The 20,643-nt window shown below is 46.0% G+C and overlaps 1 protein-coding gene across 1 annotated transcript in view; it reads left to right on the forward strand.

Annotated features, from left to right (window-relative positions):
• Window positions 1-20,643, forward strand: part of LOC144497532 (uncharacterized) — a 253,729-nt gene that overhangs the window by 19,748 nt on the left and 213,338 nt on the right. The window contains exon 2 of the mRNA XM_078218929.1: window positions 16,448-16,572. Within this exon, the coding sequence (XP_078075055.1) occupies window positions 16,448-16,572 (125 nt within the window). The remainder of the gene's footprint in view (window positions 1-16,447; window positions 16,573-20,643) is intronic.

Genomic DNA, 20,643 nt, shown 5'->3' on the forward strand with positions numbered 1-20,643 from the left:
GGGTTGAGGGACCAAATGGCCTCCTCCTTCCAATATCCCTTTAATTCCATGTTCTGTTTTCGTGTAGAATTCTGTTACATGGTACTTGATCAAAGACTTTTCCAAATCCACATATACAACATCTACTACGCTACCTTCATCAACCCTCTACTATTTCATCAAATAACTCAATAGAGTTTGATATAGTCATAGTCATAGATGTTTTACCTTTAACAAATCTATCTTGGCTGTGCCTCATGCTTCACCAGATGACAATTACTTTTGCCATTGAAATTGGTCTCTACTGATTTTCCCCACCATTGTCCGGCTTTAGTTCCTGGGCGGGGGGTGGGGGGTGGTTTCTGCTCCTGTTTCCAGGGGATGGGAATGGCAAAGGTGGCAGAGGATAGCACGGGAGTCCCAAAACCATTTTTATGCCAGCAGTATTTCCCCTGATCGATTGTCCCTGCCCCACCAATGATGCAAAGGAAATCCCAATTTTCAAAATCTGTATCCCAATTTGCATACGTTTACATATCATCAGGCCTTCCTGCCTGCTAGTCCCCCTTAAACTGTCCTCCTTCACACTGACATGAATCATGACAGGTTACCCCATGATGTGCACCTGGCGAACAGAACCTGCTTTCTTAACTATAACCTGTTTCTTAACTATAACCGGTCCCCCCCATGCTGACACTATAATTAAGAAAACCCACCAACGCCACTACTTTCTCAGAAGACTAAGAAAATTTGGCATGTCAGCTATGACTCTCTCCAACTTTTACAGATGCACCATAGAAAGCATTCTTTCTGGTTGTATCACAGCTTGGTATGGCTCCTGCTCTGCCCAAGACCGTAAGAAATTATAAAAGGTCGTGAATGTAGTCCAATCATCACGCAAACCAGCCTCCCATCCATTGACTCTGTCTACTCTTCTGTCTCAGATAAGGACCCCACACATCCTGGACATTCTCTCTTCCACCTCCTTCCGTCGGGAAAAAGATACAAAAGTCTGAGGTCACGTACCAACTGACTCAAGGACAGCTTCTTCCCTGCTGCCGTCAGACTTTTTAATGGACTTACCTTGTAGTAAGTTGATCTTTCTCGACAACCTAGCTATGACTGTAACACCACACTCTGCACTCTCTCTTTTCCTTCTCTATGAATGGTATGCACACAAGAAACAATACTTTTCACTGTACACTACAAGCTGTATACTAGCTGTGACAATAATAAATCAAAGCAAATCAGATGTGTACAGTCCCTGGGGTGGGTGGGGCTGCGGGGGGGGGGGGGGGGGGTGGGGGGGGGTGGAAAGGGGTGGGGGGGGGGCAGGGGGCGCGGTCTTGCCCAGGCAGTCAGTACACTGGTACTGCCCAGACAATGCTCCCTGGCACTGCCCAGGCAAAGCCAGGGGCAGTACTGGCTAGATGTTCTGTGGAGGGGGGATAATTCTATGGGTGCAGGAGTTACATGTGGAGGGAGGGGGGAATTCCATGTGTAGGAGTGTTTCCGTGTCTATGTTTGAAAATCAGGAGGGCCCTTTAAAAACTCAAATTGCCAGCAGGGCGGGCTCTAATATTAAAAATATAATGGACAAACCCAGCAGCGCCACCGCTGAGCTTCCCTCACGCCAGATATGACACTTTGCCAAAACAAATCGTTCATCTCTCTCCTCTATTGTGGGAACAGGAATGTAACATTCGCAATCTCTCCAAGTAAAGTTTATTTACTAGTGTCACAGGTAGGCTTACATTAACACTACAATGAAGTTACTGTGAAAATCTCCTAGTCGCCACACTCCGGCGCCTGTTCGGGGACACGGAGGGAGAATGTAGCATGGCCAATGCACCCTAACCAGTCCAGTCCTCTTACACCGCTCCCACACCCAAGGAGGTTTGGAAGATTGTGCTCGGAATCTCTGTTATCTCCATTCTCACTTCCCTCAGCAACCCGGGATGCATCCCACCTGGACCGTGGGACTTGTTAACTTTTGAGTCATGCTAACCGAGTTAGCACCTTCTCTCTGTCTCTTTGTGTCCTGTCTAGTTTTGCTTCTCTCTCTTCCGCCACTGCGTCATCATTCTCTGACTGAAATCAATTCTGAAGCAAAAATCAAAACATAGAAGTCATCATTCTTCAGCGCTAGTTTCAGCATCGATATGGAAGATTAATTATGTTGCCTGATTATTAATCGGAGACCGATTCTCTATCACGGGCTCTGTGTCAGCTGGATTGGCCTGTTTATGTTTATGTTTCTCGGTTTAAAGGTGCTGGTTGGAGTATCTGTGCCTTTAAAATAAATCCGTGCGAGTTATTGAGTGCCTGGAAGGCCGTAAATTAACATAGGACAGAAAGAGGCCCTCCAGCTTAAAATTAAACTCTCTGCTCTTAAAATGATTCCCATACAGATCAGTAACAGTCACATTAATTATCAAGGTGGGACATGTAGGGCCTTGCTTTAACATTTCGGTCAAGGTCTACCACTGGACGGTAGACAACGCAAGATCAGGTGCTGCTTTTCTCCAGGTGGCCTCTGCCTTGCACACCCCCTGGTGGCCTGACCTGTAATGTGGAGATGCCGGCGTTGGACCGGGATAAGCACAGTAAGAAGTCTCACAACACCGGGCCTGACCTGTAGCCGGGGCTTGGCATGTGGCGAACTGTCTTCCCAGCATGTTAGGGGCACCTATGTGCTACATCGTTGACCCATGGCGTGTGAAGTGTTTAACCCTGTTGTCATTATCCAGTGTACTTTATACCCAGTCACTGAATCCCTGAAATAAATCATTAACTTCGGGTACCCTTTTAACAATAATTAACAGCTTTGGAATGCTTTAATGACTGAGTCTGCCGTATGGAGAGTAACAATGCACTGCTTGCTCGAGAACCAATGGACCTAGCTGTTCTCTCACTGTTCTCAACAAGTTCCTACCTGCCCCCACTACCTTCAATGTCCTTGAACCCCAGGACCTTAGGATATTCGAACGCAGTTCCACCACAGACCTCACATACTGAGCGGAGGTTGACAGATCCACTCCTTATCCCAGCCGTTTTAGAGATGCACTACTTATGACATAATGTTACGGGGTTAAGGCAGTCATGTAATAGAAGTAATTGTGGGGATTCTAGCTGCGCTGTGCTGTAATCTGAAGGAATTTCCATCTGGGCCCATGAGTAATATAGAATGGAATGTTTACACCACTGGTGGAGTCTTTTTCCACACCACAATGGAGTTTTAAAAACATGTTTGATCGATTGGAGGCTTTTTTAATATTAAAAATAGCACTATCTCGTTTTAATATGTTTGTTTCCTAACTGAACCTGCAAATAAATAGGATTTGCTCAAAGTGCTGCAGTAATTCCCCAGACATTTTTACTGGAGCGAGTTATTTTCTCATTTTCTGCTGGTTCTTTTCCCCCCACCATCACAGACTCTTAAACCTGTAGCTCTCTTTATCTGGCCAGAGTGACTGGCGAGAGTGTTCCTGAGTCAGAGATTCCTCTGGCGATTATTGAGCAGAGGTTTTGAGTCATGGGCCGGAACTCTACCACCTCAACCGCCACAGGATTGGCGCAGGCGAGGGTCGGACAACGGAAACCTCCATTCACCTTGGGTGGGAATTTCCGGTCTCGCCCGAGAAAGGCCGTAAAATCCCGCCCTTAGAGTCATAGAGCAATACAGCACAGAAACTGGCCCTTTGGCCCAGCCGGTTCATGCCGACCATTGTGCTTTATGTATTCGTAGAGCTGGAGGAATCCCCACCAATTGGAGTGACTGTAGAATAATGCAGACAGGTGGTACACATGAGAAGGAGCATTGGAATATTTGCCTTTATCCATTTCTCACCCCCACTTCTATCCTTCATTAAAGAAAAGGGTGATGTCTGTGTATATCAGTGCTAGCCGTGGCTTCGTACATAATACTTTCCTGAGACGGAAAACCAAATCCAACTCTACGGGAGACGGGGAGCACCAAACTGCGAGGTTTGACTCTCCGGTGCAGTATTGAAGGAGTGCCGCATTGCCAGAGGTCCTGACTTTCGGCTAAGATTTTTGATTTGATTTATTATTGTCACATCTCTCGGGATACAGTTAAAAGCATTGTTTCTTACACACTATACAGCCAAAACATCCATACATAAAGTACATGGCAGGGGGGAAGGAAAGGTAAGGGTGCCGAATGTAGTGTTACAGACAAAGCTAGGTGTAGAGAAAGATCAACTTAATATAAGGTAGGTCTGTTCAAAAGTCTGACAGCAGCAGGGAAGAAGCTGTTCTTGAGTCGGTTAGTATGCGATCTCAGACTTTTGTGTCTTTTTCTTGATGGAAGAAGGTGGAAGAGAGAATGTCCGGGGTGCGTGGGGTGCTAATTATGCTGACTGCTTTTCTGGGGCAGCGGGAAGTGTAGACAGAGTCAATGGATGGGAAGCTGGTTTGCGTGATGGATTGGGCTACATTCATGACCGTTTGTAGTTTCTTGCGGTCTTGGGCAGAGCAGGGGCCATACCAAGCTGTGATACAACCAGAAACAATGCTTTCTATGGTGCAACTGTAAAAGTTTAAACTCACTGTACTCGCAGGATGATGTAGATGATCCAAGCTGCCATTTCAAAGGTGAGCAAGAGAATCTCTGGCCAATGTCTATCCCTCGAGCAACATCATAATAAACAGTAAAACTAAAGTAACATTTATTTATTAGTGTCACAAGTAGGCTAACGTTCACACTGCAGTGAAGTTACTGTGAAAATCCCCTAGTCGCCACACTCCGGCGCCTGTTTGGGTACACTGAGGGAGAATTTAGCACGGCCAATACACTTAACCTGCATATCTGTGGGAGGAAACCGGACCCAGGTGGGTCGGTGATGTTGGTCGCCTTTTTCAATATGGCACCTGGACACAAAGACGGACTACACACCACCCAGGCCTGCCCCGCCACTGAATATGGTGTGAAACATCCGGGTGCATAAAAAAATGAGGTCGGGGTCAGAAAATTTGGTGTGTTTTCCTGTCGGACACTGCAATGGGAATCATAAGAACATAAGAAATAGGAGCAGGAGTAGGCCATCTAGCCCCTCGAGCCTGCCCCGCCATTCAATAAGATCATGGCTGATCTGACGTGGATCAGTACCACTTACCCGCCTGATCCCCATAACCCTTAATTCCCTTACCGATCAGGAATCCATCCATCCGCGCTTTAAACATATTCAGCAAGGTAGCCTCCACCACCTCAGTGGGCAGAGAATTCCAGAGATTCACCACCCTCTGGGAGAAGAAGTTCCTCCTCAACCCTGTCTTAAACCGACCCCCCTTTATTTTGAGGCTGTGTCCTCTAGTTTTAACTTCCTTACTAAGTGGAAAGAATCTCTCCGCCTCCACCCTATCCAGCCCCCACATTATCTTATAAGTCTCCATAAGATCCCCCCTCATCCTTCTAAACTCCAACGAGTACAAACCCAATCTCCTCAGCCTCTCCTCATAATCCAAACCCCTCATCTCCGGTATCAACCTGGTGAACCTTCTCTGCACTCCCTCCAATGCCAATATATCCTTCCTCATATAAGGGGACCAATACTGCACACAGTATTCCAGCTGTGGCCTCACCAATGCCCTGTACAGGTGCATCAAGACATCCCTGCTTTTATATTCTATCCCCCTCGCGATATAGGCCAACATCCCATTTGCCTTCTTGAGAATTGTACCTGTTGTACCTGCAGACTGGGCTTTTGCGTCTCATGCACAAGGACCCCCAGGTCCCTTTGCACGGTAGCATGTTTTAATTGCTCTCTACATTCCCACTCCCATAGTCCCACTCCCATAATCACTCTCTACATTCCCACTCCCATAGTCTCAAAGTGGGAGTATTTCACCCTATACTTCAAGATGTGCTACATTGACTGTAAAAGCACTTTGGGCCACTTTGGAAGTTGTGAAAAGTGCATGTCTTCAAAGCCTTTTCGCTGAAAAGCAGGATTAATATGTGTTTAGAATGTCAGACAATACAACAATGGTTTCTGCAACCGTGTGCCCAAAATGGGGACCTGCTTTCAAAGGGATGGCAATCAAAGAATAGGGGGCTATAATATTTTCACCCTATTCTAATCGAATGGTTTCCCTACTGAGAATGCAAAGTCACCAAATTAGCTCGATAGTTAAGCTCAGCAATCAATTATGAAATAACTGTCAACATCCTTGGGGTAACCATTGACCAGAAACTCAACTGGACTCACCACATAAACACAGTGGCTACAAGAGCAGGTCAGAGGCTAGGAATATTGCAGCGAGTAACTTATCTCCTGACTCCCCAAAGCTTATTCACCAACTAAAAGACACAAGTCAGGAGTGTGATGGAATACTCCCCACTTGCCTGGATGGGTGCAGCTCCAACAACATTCAAGAAGCTTAACACCATCCAGGACAAAGCAGCCCACTTGATTGGCATCACATCCACAAACATTCACTCCCTCCACCACCAACACTCAGTAGCAGCAGTGTGCACTATCTACAAGATGCACTGCAGCAATTCACCAAAGATCCTTAGACAGCACCTTCCAAACCCACGACCACTTCCACCTAGAAGGACAAGGGCAGCAGATACATGGGAACGCCACCACCTACAAGTTCCCCTCCAAGCCACTCACCATCCTGACTTGGAAATATATCGCCATTCCTTCGTAGTCACTGGGTCAAAATCCTGGAATTCCCTCCCTAACGGCATTGTGGGTCAACCCACAGCACAAGGACTGCAGCGATTCAAGAAGGCAGCTCACCACCACCTTCTCAAGGGAAACTAGGGATGGACAATAAATGCCGGCCCAGCCAGCGAGGCCAATGTCTCACAAATGAATTTAAAAATTGCATTTATTCTGTATCTTACGGGATCCCAGAACATCCTGAGGCACTAAGCATTTTTTGTAATGCATTCGCTGTTGTAAATTAAATCCTACGAGTAATTTGTGGACAATAAGGTTCCTCAGTGACAAGATAAAGGGCCACCTCATCGGGATCCGTGATGTGGGGTGAAAGATAAATACTGGCCAGCAGATCTCTGCTGCCCGTCTGAGGTTAATACCCTGAGTTCTTCTAAAACCACCTCAGAGAGCTCATGGGACTTCACTTTAATAACTCACCTGAGAAATAGTGCAGTACTCTCCGGCCTCAGTACTGCACTGAAGTGGCATGTGCTCAAATTCCAGTTTGGGGCCTTAACACACAATCCAGCCAAATTCCTGTCACTGATAAGCTTCCAAGCCCGGCTCAGAGCTTTAGGGGTTTGGCATGGACAAGTTGGGCCGAAGCGCCTGTTTCCATGCTGTAACCTCTATGACTCTATACGCTCAGAAATGGGGGGGCCTGATTGATGACCTGGCAGCATTACGGCCTGCTGCAGAACCTTTACTAACACCATTGGCCAAGTCTAACAAACTCAGAAAGACCAAGAAACACCGTCCTTCTGCTCTGTGTGGCTCGTTACATAACTACTCATTAGTACTTATGTTCACCAAATAATCCACTGGGGTCTGAAGAAGAGAAGAGTGCAGAGTTTAATAACAATATGTGAGCAGGAGTATTTCTTCACAATGCAGGAGCAAAATTAGGCCATGCAGTCAGTCCCTTGAACCTGTTCGCCCATTTAATTAGAAGATGTGTGATCCATACCTCCGTTCTGTTTACCTACCTTTGCCCAATCTGGTTTAATATTCAACAGATTCAGGTTAATCATAATATGAAGGATATGACCAAAGCATGAAGGAAAATCTGAGAAAAATTTGCAATGGACATGACAGATGGAACCAACAGTTCCAAGTCTTTGAGGCATAATAACCTCCCGCTACCAGACCCCGCAACCAACCACCCAACCCCCCCCCCCCCCCCCCCCCCCACTGACACCACTTCCCCACTCTAATCGCCGATCTCCCAATCGCTGGCCTCCTGGTCACTGGCCCCTCCACTCCCCAGTTGCCGGCTTCCCAATTGACAGCCCCACCACTAGCCCGGACCCCCCCCCCTCTCCCAATGCATTGTTCCCTCCTTCCCTCTCACCTCCCCATCCTTTTGGCACTGCTCGGTGCCTGATAGGCACTGCCAGGGTGACAGGCTGGCAGTGTCAGGCTGGCAGTGCCCATTGGGCACCCCCCACCCCCGACCTCCTTGGGGGTCTCAATGGCCTCCATTTCCACCAGTGAGGCCATCATGTCTGGTTCCCGTTGCTAGGGACCAGACGGTGTGGAACTTAAACTTTGCCATTTTTTGGTAAGATTCCGCCATAGATGTTCTGTTCTTCAGAGACTTTCAAAATCCCATGGCAGTGATGTGAAGGAGAAGGTTTCTCCCAGATTCTGAAACAACATTTATCCGTCGAACAGAATTTAAAGGTTAATGTTTATTTATTTGTGTCACAATTAGGCTTACATTAACACTGCAATGAAGTTACTGTGAAAATCCCCTAGTCATCACACTCCGGCGCCTGTTTGGGTACACCGAGAGAGAATTTAGCGTGGCCAAAGGAACCTAACCAGCATGTCTTTCAGACTGTGGGAGGAAACCGGAGCACCCGGAGGAAACCCACACAGACACGGGGAGAACGTACAGACTTTGTGCAGACAGTGATCCAAGCCGGGAATCGAACCCGGGTCCCTGGCGCTGTGAGGCAGCAGTGCTAACCACTGTGCCGCCATGCTGCCACAATGACCAAATTAAATATAAAAATAACTGACCGTTCACCTTATAGCTATTTAAGAGAGATCACTGTGTAAAGTGGCTCCTGCTTTTACCCACAAAATAACTCCGACTGAACTTCAAAGTAACCAATTGTTCATGAACTGCTTTGGGAGATTTCCGAGCTACGATAAGGTTCTATTTAATTGAAGTTCTTTCTTTTATTATGGCTGCAACAGTGGATCAGTGTGTAAATATTGTGGTATTAAACCATACCAGCCAGTCGGTCCAAGGTTCACTTCCAGTCTGTGCTAAAATCACACAATTACTGGCTTGGATCTTTGTTCCCGAGTGGGATAGTGGGAGTCAGAAACTGAGGTTGTGTGTTATCCACATAGGATCCTTTCACATTCTTAAAGACGCTATATGACCTACATGTAGACAGCAATGCTGTATCTATATCTGAAAGGATTCATAGAACATAAAACATAGAACATTACAGCGCAGTACAGGCCCTTCAGCCCTCGATGTTGCGCCGACCAGTGAAACCAATCTAAAGCCCATCAACCCTGCACTATTCCAATATCATCCATATGTTTATCTAATGACCATTTCAATGCCCTTAATGTTGGCGAGTCCACTACTGCTGCAGGCAGGGCATTCCACACCCTTACTACTCTCTGAGTGAAGAACGTACCTCTGACATCTGTCCTATATCTATCACCCCTCAATTTAGAGCTATGTCCCCTCGTGCTAGCTATCACCATCCGAGGAAAAAGGCTCTCACTATCCACCCTGTCTAATCCTTTGATCATCTTGTATGCCTCTATTAAGTCACTTCTTAACCTTCTATGTTCTATGTTCTATGGTTGCTTACAGTGGGCAGAATACAGACTGTACTCAACCATTCCGCACACCTGCAAAACCCAGAACAAAATGTCTCCTGTTAGATGTGACTCCGTCATCTGGCAGCACCCATTAAACAAGCCCAAGTGTGTCAACTAACAACCAATTTAACATACTCAGTTGAGCTCGTGGCATGGCTCATTTATGCCTGCTCGAAGCGACATACATTCATACGCATGGACCAGTCCTCTGCAAACAAAAGGGATATGGTCAAGCCTTGTGTCTTTTTTGAATTATCCAAATGTTTGGGCTGCCGAATGTTCCCCATTACTTTTTCCACGGTACCACCTCAGCCAATCAAAGGCGACTTGCCTACCAGTCAGCACCCTTTGCTTCTATGTATAAATTGTTTTGTTTGAAATTCGGCATTCTTGCATGTGTCCTGGTGAGTGCAAGGCAACAATGTTTCAGCAACATGTCTCTCTTCCACAATGTTCACGTTGTGTGCAGCTAGGCGACTGAAACTTTCAGAGGGCTGGTCACTCTCATTGAGCCATGCCTCAACAAGAGGCCAGCATCTAAAGGGGAGGGTTGCACTGGATTTTAATCACATTACCTTGAACGTGGTGCAAAATTAATTAAGGGATAAGAAGTGATCAATACACGTTTCTTTCCAATCGACATATTGAAGACCAATCTTTCGTCAATCAATGAATCTTCTGAAATTAAATGCTTAAAGTTATAGAGTTATTGAATCATGCTCGTGGGGAGGCCATTTGGCACATTTTGCCTGTGCTAGCTCTTTGAAAGAGCTTGGTCCCAAAGTTCGGCCCTGTCTCCACAGCCCTGCATTTTCTTATTTTCAAGTATTTATCTTGCTCCTTTTTGTGAGTTACGATTTGAATCAGTGTCCTCCCCCTTCCAGGCAGTGCATTCCACATCAGAACAACTCACTGAGTTAAAATCAAATCCCGTCAATCTGCCTCTGGCTCTTTTGGCAATTATCTGAAAAATATGCCCTCTGGTTACCTGTGTCCTGTCCTTTGGTTTCCTGTATCAACTGGTTACCTTGTGTCCTCTGGTTACCTGTGTCCTGCCGTCTGGTTACCTGTGTCCTCTAGCTGGTTAGCTGTGTTCTGCCCTCTGGTTACCTGTGGTCTCTGGTTAGCTGTGTCCTGCCCTCTGACTACCTGTGTCCTGCCCTCTGGTTACCTGCGTCCTCTGGGTTACCTGTACCCTGCCCTCTGGTTAGCTATGTCTTTTAGTTATCTCCTGCCAATGGAAAAAGATTTGTCTCTATGCTCTCTATCAGAACTGCAGATTAAAAATCTCAGGCAAATCCATTTATTTACAATTCTATTGAATATGTGATCCCAGTTATTAGATACCATGACGAGATGTGCATTAATTGCTAACATGAGCCCTCCTGTGATAGGTCTTGTGTTGATGGTGCTTTTGGCTGGTGACAAAGGTGCCACTGCTTGAGTTGGTGACAGTGAGGTGCTTGTGCATTGTGGCATCTCAATGGCTGGGGCTCATTCTCTGGAGAGAAGAAAAGTATTCAGTTAAAACTGGTATCACATCGCAGGCAGAGATAAATCGTTGTGTTATTGTTATCAAGTTACCGTGTCAAGTAATGAATGGAATCTATTCTGAACTGCACTCCATTTTATGTTAAAAGTTCAAAAGTGTAATTGTGATACATGTCTTAATTGGTCTATAGTCAACTTGACTCAGTCTAAAGCTAGGCTAAATAGTACGGGGATGATGTGAAGTAGCAATGATTATTGCAAGTGTTGGACTGCTGCCAGTGATAACATACCACATTCAGTGGTAAATGTGTGTCAAAATGGCTCAGTGCAAACCGAGGCAGGGCTTTCTTTTGTTATATTATTGTAGCTTTTTCACAGTAATTCATATCACCTGGACGAGTAGTTACGCATTGTTAGATTTTAAGGCCACATAAATCAGCTTCAGCCTTGGTATTTACCACAACTGTATATCTGCCCCTCAGTTTAGCTCAGTTTGCTGGACAGCTGGCTCGTGATGTAGAGCGAGGCCAACAGCGTGGGTTCACTTCCCGTACCGTATTCATGAAGGCCCCGCCTTCTCAACCTTGCCCCTTGCCCGAGGTGTGGTGATCCTCGGGTCGAGTCACAGCCTACAGTCATCTAGGGCTAGGGTGACTCTACTTTTGTATCTGTCCCTAAGGAAAGGCAACAATGTGGGCCCAACTCTTCTTCAGTTAAGAAGTCCTGGGTGAACAAACACTCTTCGTGTTTGTTGTCATTTTTCCAACCACGAGAGATGATGGGCTTGCAGCAAACAATCCATTTCGGTGTGGTGGTGGCTGTTGGGGGCGGGAGGATGGGGCTGGGGGAGGGGTGGAGTGTAGGTGACTTCATTTGGTGCATCCCTGCTGATGACTGGGAAGGCCAATCCTTGAGACACCAGTTTTGCCACAAGCGTCACCCATAAAGCTGCCAAGTAACTTTGTGACCTGTTGTTTTCTGCATTGGCACCCATTGCCAATCTGCTGCAGTCCTTCGTTGAAGCGATGGAAATACTTAAGAGAATCATTTAAAGGTAGCATTTGTTCCCATCCCTAATTGCCCTTGAGAAGATGGTGGTGAACCTCAAAGAACAAAGATCAAAGAAAATTACAGCACAGGAACAGGCCCTTCAGCCCTCCAAGCCTGCACCGACCGTGCTGCCCGACTGAACTAAAACCCCCTACCCTTCCGGGGACTATAACCCTCTATTCCCAATCTATTCATGTATTTGTTCAGATGCCCCTTAAAAGTCACTATCGTATCTACTTCCATTACCTCCCCCAGCAGCAAGTTCCTGGCACCCACCAGCCTATGTGTAAAAACCTTGCCTCCTACATCTCCATTAAACCTTGCCCCTCACACCTTAAATCTATGCTCCTTAGTAACTGATTCTGTCACCCTGGAAAAAGGCTTCTGACTATCCACTCTGTCCGTGCCCCTCATAATCTTGTAGACTTCTATCAGGTCGCCCCTCAACCTCCGTTGTTCCAGTGAGAACAAACCAAGTTTCTCCACCCTCTCCTCATAGCTAATGCCCTCCATGCCAGGCAACATCCTGGTAAATCTTTTCTGTACCCTCTCCAAAGCCTCCACATCCTTCTGGTAGTGTGGCGACCAGAATTGAACACGATGTTCCAAGTGCGGCCTAACTAATGTTCTATAAAGCTGCAACATGACTTGCCAATTTTTGAACTCAATGCCCGAGCCGATGAAGGCAAGCATGCCGTATGCCTTCTTGACTACCTTCTCCACCTGCGTTGCCATTATCAGTGACCTGAGTATCTGTACACCCAGATCCCTCTGCCTATCAACACTCTTAAAGGTTCTGCCATTTACTGTATATTCCCTATCTGTATTATTCCTTCCAAAATGCATTACCTCGCATTTGTCCGGATGGTAGAGCTAGGTGGTGGAGATTGAGGGTTTGAAAACTGCTGTCAAAGGTCGGTTTTGACAGCCAACCTCCCTCCATTGACATAATCGCTTTGGATGTAAAGAAATTACCCAGGATGCTTCATAGCGACATAATCAAAAAATGGACACTTTGAGGTGAAGAAAATAGACATTAGGAAAGGGGGCCGAAAAGTTTGGTCAGCGGGGTATCTTAATCGGAGGTCGGTTGTTATTTGGATGGGCTGCTGAGCAGAAATCCTGTCTGCTTATTCAAATGGAAGTTATAAGGTTACTGGAAAGGGTTGGCATCCTGTTGGGCTGAAATCCAATGGCCAAAGGGCTTATTTATATCTCATTTATGATGTATAAGATAATGCAGTGGAACACCTGCTGACTGAATCAGAGAATGAACAAGACGCTATAATGTCACTGCCATTTTTGGTTGCGCCCATTTTATTTGTTCCTGTCGGCCTTCTTTCAAAATTAAAATTCTCTGTTGAGCGAAAACTATTTGCTTGGATGATTGGGTTTGCAGCCTTAATTACACTCAATCACACGCTGTATCTTATCCTGCTTGACTGCTGTGATATTTTGTTTATATAAATGTGGATTCCTGTAAAGTGTGCAATCCCGATAGATTAATCATATTCTGTGGCAATCACGTTATTAATAAATGGGAAGTGGCTTTGAGTGATGTGTTTTTATTCTTCCTCCAAGTACGATGGAGACTGAAGTGGAATAAAAGTTATCTTCTTTCAAATGCCGAAACACCTCAACGGAATTTTACCATCCCGCCCACCACGGGAATCGGAGCGGGCAAGGGGCGGGCCATGTTCATTTGATTTGATTTATTATTGTCGCATCTATTAACATACAGTGAAAAGTATTGTTTCTTGCGCGTTATACAGACAAAGCATACTGGTCATAGAGAAGGAAACGAGAGAGTGCAGAATGTAGTGTTACAGTCATAGCCAGAGTGAAGAGAAAGATCAACTTAATGTGAGGCAGGTCCATTCAAAAGTCTGATGGCAGCAAGGAACAAGCTGTTCTCGAGTCAGTTGGTACGTAACCTCAGACTTTTGTATCTTTTTCCCGACGGAAGAAGGTGGAAGAGAGAATGTCCAGGGTGCGTAGGGTCCTTTAATTATGCTGGCTGCTTTGCCGAGGCAGTGGGAAGTGTAGACAGAGTCAATGGATGGGAGGCTGGTTTGCATGATGGATTAGGCTACATTCACGACCTTTTGTAGTTCCTTGCGGTCTTGGGCAGAGCAGGAGCCATACCAAGCTGTGATACAACCAGAAAGAATGCTTTCTATGATGCATCTGTAAAAGTTGGTCAGAGTCGTAGCTGACATGGCAAATTTCCTTATCCTTCTGAGAAAGTAGAGGCGGTGGTGGGCTTTCTTAACTATAGTGTCGGCATGGGGCGACCAGGACAGGTTGTTGGTGATCTGGACACCCAAAAACCTGAAGCTCTCAACCATGGCCCATGATCCAAGAATGAATCAAGAAAAAGGTTGCAGTTTTGGGATAACAAATCTCTAATTCCTGTTCCCTTCACGTTCTGGAATGTTGTCTTGTCGACAATCTCGGAATTTTACTGCAGAACACAGATTTCTGTTTGAAACTACGGATGCAGTACAAGGAAGAGAGGCTGTGTTACATCTAACTAACTTCCTGGGAGAGCTAGCATCACCCAGAATTAGCCAGAGTGCAAGAGGGACCACAGGATTCTCTGTGGCAGTTCAGGGGAGGTTCACCATATTGATTCCGGGGCTGAAGAGGTTGACATATGAGGAGTGATTAAACAGTTTGGGCTTGTACTTGTGGAGTTTAGAAGAATGAGAGGGGATCTGATCGAGGGATTGATAAAGTAATTGTGGACCAAATGTTTCCTCTCATGGGCAATCTAGAACAAGAGGTATCGGTTGTGAGGCAGTAGATTTAAAACTGAGATGAGGAGGAACTACTTCTCACAGAGGGTGTTGAATTTGTGGAACTCGCTGTCCCACAGCAGGGTGGAGTCTGAAACATTGAATGGTTTCAAGAAGGAGATAGATACATTCCTAATAAAAAAGGGATATGGGAACAGGTGGGGAGGTGGATTTGAGACCAGGGAGAGATCAGCCATGATCTGATTGAATGGCGGAGCAGGCTCGAAGGGCTGAATATGTCTACTTCTGCTCCTAATTCCTGTGTTCGGGGGAGCACTGGCCTGTTATCAATTAATGAAATTATTTGGATGATGCCCATCTAATTGAACATGTGATATACATGAATGACATATGTATGATAAACATGATCATAGAAACTGGAAGCAGGAGTAGGCCATTTGACCCTTCGAGCCCGCTCCTCCATAAGGCCATAAGACATAGGAGCAGAATTAGGCCACTCGGCCCATCGAGTCTGCTCCGCCATTCAATCATGGCTGATATTTTTCTTATCCCCATTCTCCTGCCTTTTCCCCATAACCCCTGATCCCCTTATTAATCAAGAACCTATCTATCTCTGTCTTAAAGACACTCAATGACCTGGCCTCCACAGCCTTCTGCGGCAAAGCGTTCCACAGTTTCACCACTCGTTGGCTGAAGAAATTCCCCCTCATCTCTGTTTTAAAGGATCGTCCCTTTAGCCTGATGTTGTGCCCTCTGGTTCTAGTTTTTAACACCATTCACTATGATCATGGCTGATCATATTCAATATCCTGATCCCCAGTTCTCCCCATGTCCCTTGAACCCTTTAATCCCAACAGCTATATCTAATTTCCTCTTGAAATCACATAATGTTTTGGCCTCAACCACATTCTGTGGTTGTGAATTCCACACATTCACCACTCTCTGGGTAAAGAAATCTCTCCTCACCTGTGTCCTAAGAGGTTTACCCCTTATCCTCAAACTATGACCCTTAGTTCTGGACTCCCCCACCATTGGGAACATCCTTTCTGAATCTACCCTGTCTAACCCTGTGAGAATGTTATAAGTTTCTATGAGATCCCCTCTCACTCTTCTAAACTCAAATGAATACAATCCTAACCGACTTAGTCTGTCTTCATATGACAGACGTGCCATCCCAGGAATCAGTCTGGTAACCTTCGCTGCATACCCTCTATGGCAAGGACATCCTTCCTCAGATAAGGACACCAAAACTGTACACAATACGCCAGGTGTGGCCTCACCAACGCCCTATACAATTGCCGTAAAACATCTTTATTCCTGTACTCAAATCCTTTCGCTATGGAGGCCAACATACCATTTGCCGTCTTTACTGCCTGCTGTACCTGCGCGCGCACTTTCAGCGACTAATGCACGAGGACACCAAGGTCTCGCTGAGTATCCACCTCTTTCAATTTACACCTGATCATCCACACAATTGATGTGCGATTCAATTGATATGTGTTCAGAGTTGGTAAAACTCAGATATAAGTACTTCGTTATTCAGCTAGTTTGATTGCAATCATTTGTGATGCTCTTTACTTATGTCTCGTTCATGATGTAAATTTTTTTTTTTTTACATTTCAGACGACGTTCCTGAATGCTTCATCTGTCGGGAATTGGAGGTGACAGACCGTGATTCCTTGTTACAGTATTGCGATTGCAAAAGTTTAGTTGCTCATCACAAGTGTTTGCTGACCTGGATACAGAAGGTAATAAAACTCTGCGATAGCACGCAGGGAGCTATTGATCAGCTGACCAAAACAAAGCCTTGAAAATGGCGCATTCTGGCAGTGAAAAAATTCCCCCTCTCCTCAAGACCACTATTTAAAAAAACTAGAAGGGCTTTGTATTCCAGTTAGTGAGGATCTTGTACACAGGAACCCATTCACCATCCTGCGCTTTCAAGCTGCAATGTATTTTGTATGTTTCAGTGGGTAAATCCCACTCCCATCGTACAGTAGACCTACCTGGGCCTCTTAGAGCTCCACACTTGTCTGTTTCTGACCAATTACCATCGCCAGTTTCCATAGTTCTACCATTGACAGCTGTGCATTTGGCTGCCGAATCCCTGAGGTCTGGACTTCACTCCCCATACCATTCTCTCCCTTCTGCTCTCCATGGAATCATTGAGTTATAGGCCAGGATTTTATGACCTCGCTCAGGCGAGACTCGTAAAATCCCGCCCGAAGCCAACGGAGAATTCCATTCTGCGAGCCTCGCCCACCCTGATTCCGGGGCAGGCGCGCTGGTAAAATTCCGGCCGTAGAGTCATATAACGCGGAAAAGGCCATTCAGCCCATCGAGTCTGCCAATAACTTCCACTGAAGGCGCATTAACTCCATTCTCCAGTACTTCTCCCATGTCCTTGAATGTTAAGGTACTTCAAGCGCTCATCCAAATATCTTTTAAAGATTGTAAGGTTTCCAGCCTCCGCTACCTTCCCAGACAGCGCATTCCAAATTCCCACCACCCTCTGAGTGAAAAGGTTTTTTCTCAACTCCCATCTGAATCTCATGCCTCTCGCCCTCAAACTGTACCCCCTCGTGATTGATCCCTCGATTGTTTATTCTACTGTCAACCAGCTGGTGACAGGAAATGCACGGCAAGGAAGGAAGTGGCAAAATGGAAGAGCACTCACATTTTCCGCATGTCTGTCGCACTGCTTTATAGGGAGAAGCCATTCCAAAGTTAAAACAGTCCAAACTGGGCCAGGTTTTGGGTTTGATGATGCCAGACGGGTCGAACGATGGTCCTCTCAGCTTTTAGGGCTGCTTGTACTCGGTTTATGATTCAATCACCTTCCACTGTGTTCTTTACCCAGCAGTCTACTAACCGAGGTTTTGATGCTGGCATGGTGGCGCAGTGGTTAGCACTGCAGCCTCACAGCACCAGGGACTTGGGTTCGATTCCCGGCTTGGGTCACTGTCTGTGCAGAGTCTGCACGTTCTCCCCGTGTCTGCGTGGGTTTCCTCCGGGTGCTCCGGTTTCCTCCCACAGTCCGAAAGAGGTGCTGGTTACGTGTATTGGCCATGCTAAATTCTCCCTCAGTGTACCCAAACAGGCACCGGAGTGTGGCGACGAGAGGATTTTCACAGTAATTTATTTGCAGTGTTAATGTAAACCAACTTGTGACACTAATAAATATACTTCAAACTTTAAAGTTAGGGGGACTACCCACAGGGAGTGTGTGGGGTTACGAGGATAGGGCAGGGGGAGATAGGGGGCCTGCATAAGATGCTCTGTAAGAGGGTCAGTGCAGACTGGATGGGCCGAATGACCTCTTGTGCACTGTAGGGCTTCTATGATTAGGGGATGAACATAAGATGCAGGATATTCCTGAAACTTATTAGAAAATAAACATTAGAACAGTACAGCACAGAACAGGCCCTTTGGCCCACGATGTTGTGCCGAGCTTTATCTGAAACCAAGATCAAGCTATCCCACTCCCTATCATCCTGGTGTGCTCCATGTGCCTATCCAATAACCGCTTAAATGTTCCTAAAGTGTCTGACTCCACTATCACTGCAGGCAGTCCATTCCACACCCCAACCACTCTCTGCGTGAAGAACCTACCTCTGATATCCTTCCTATATCCCCCACCACGAACCCTATAGTTATGCCCCCTTGTAATAGCTCCATCCACCCGAGGAAATAGTCTTTGAACGTTCACTCTATCTATCCCCTTCATCATTTTATAAACCTCTATTAAGTCTCCCCTCAGCCTCCTCCGCTCCAGAGAGAACAGCCCTAGCTCCCTCAACCTTTCCTCATAAGACCTACCCTCCAAACCAGGCAGCATCCTGGTAAATCTCCTCTGCACTCTTTCCAGCACTTCCACATCCTTCTTATAGTGAGGTGACCAGAACTGCACACAATATTCCAAATGTGGTTTCACCAAGGTCCTGTACAGTTGCAGCATAACGGCTCTTAAACTCCAACCCCCTGTTAATAAAAGCTAACACACTATAGGCCTTCTTCACAGCTCTATCCACTTGAGTGGCAACCTTTAGAGATGTGTGGAGATAGACCCCAAGATCTCTCTGTTCCACCACAGTCTTCAGAACCCTACCTTTGACCCTGTAATCCACATTTAAATTAGTCCTACCAAAATGAATCACCTCACATTTATCAGGATTAAACTCCATTTGCCATTTTTCAGCCCAGCTTTGCATCCTATCTATGTCTCTTTGCAGCCTACAACAGCCCTCCACCTCATCCACTACTCCACCAATCTTGGTGTCATCAGCAAATTTACTGATCCACCCTTCAGCCCCCTCCTCTAAGTCATTAATAAAAATCACAAATAGCAGAGGACCAAGCACTGATCCCTGTGGCACTCCGCTAGCAACCTGCCTCCAATCCGAAAATTTTCCATCCACCACCACCCTCTGTCTTCGATCAGACAGCCAGTTACCTATCCAATCGGCCAACTTTCCCTCTATCCCACACCTCCTCACTTTCATCATTATACTGTAGTAAAAGTGCAAACCAAAAGAACAAAGAGCTGTACAGCACAGGAACAGGCCCTTCGGCCCTCCAAGCCCGCGCCGATCATGATACCTGCCTAAACTAAAACCATATGCACTTACGGAGTCCATATCCTTCCATTCCCATCCTATTCATGTATTCGTCCAGATGCCCCTTAAATGCCGCTATCGTACCTGCTCCCACCACCTCCCCGGGCAGCGCGTTCCAGACATTCACCACCCTCTGTGTAAAAAAAAATCTACCTCGCACATCTCCTCTAAACTTTTCCCCACACACCTTAAACCTCTGTCCCCTAGTACTTGACTTTTCTACCCTAGGAAAGGGCATCTGACTTTCCACTCTGTCCATGCCACTCATAATCTTGTAAACCTCTATCAGGTCGCCCTCTCAACCTCTGTCGTTCCAGTGAGAGCAAAGCGAGTTTATCCAACCTCTCCTCAGAGCTAACCCATTTAAAAGAAAGGAGTGGGCAGAAGAGGAATTGTGTTGAGCAGGTAGCCACTGAACCCGCCACTGTTACAGATTCAAGCCCTCTGCAATTTTCACACCAAATTAATGCCCCATCCAACCTCCCCGAATAATAAATTCTAACTCCTTTTATACCTGAAGCTCTATTCCTTCACAATACTAGTACCAGTCAGCTAAGGACTGAGGACCATGATTAAGGTCATTGCAGCCAGCAGAAAACAATAGCGTTAGTTGCTGTGTAACTGCAGTTTGAGAGAAAGCTGGCTAATGTGCTGAGAATACTGGATGGAAACGAGTGAAACGACATTTCCCCGTTCACATCTTTCTGCTGGAGGAGGCAATTCCAAAGCTTCTTTGACTGGGGTCTTTTCCCGTGATTCAGTAAAACAATTCACTTCAGTTTCCTTTGGTAAACTGTGTTTTTTGGAATCAGCAATTCCAGAGATTTGTGTCAATTGTTAGTGAGAGAGAGAGAGATCGCCTGTTCCTGCTCTCGAACAGATAAAGAAGGCTGATCATGCAAGTCTGAGGTAGTGCAGCACTGTCAGCAAGTCTCATCCTTTGGATGAAACGTCAAACCAAGGTTTTGTGGGTCTATTTTTTGTCGTTCGTTTTGACCTTGACAATCCCATGGCACTGTTTAAAGAACAACAGCAAATTCCTCCAGTGCCTTTTGGCTCACTCAACCAACACGACCATCTTGAAAACATTATTTAACTGGGCATTCATCACGTTAATATTTGTGGGATCTGCTGTGCTAAAGCTGGCTCTTATACTTACCCCATGTAACACTCACTGAGTTTCCATTGTAATTCATCTGGTGT

This window comes from Mustelus asterias, chromosome 8 (assembly GCF_964213995.1).
Source record: "Mustelus asterias chromosome 8, sMusAst1.hap1.1, whole genome shotgun sequence".
NCBI lineage: Eukaryota > Metazoa > Chordata > Chondrichthyes > Carcharhiniformes > Triakidae > Mustelus > Mustelus asterias.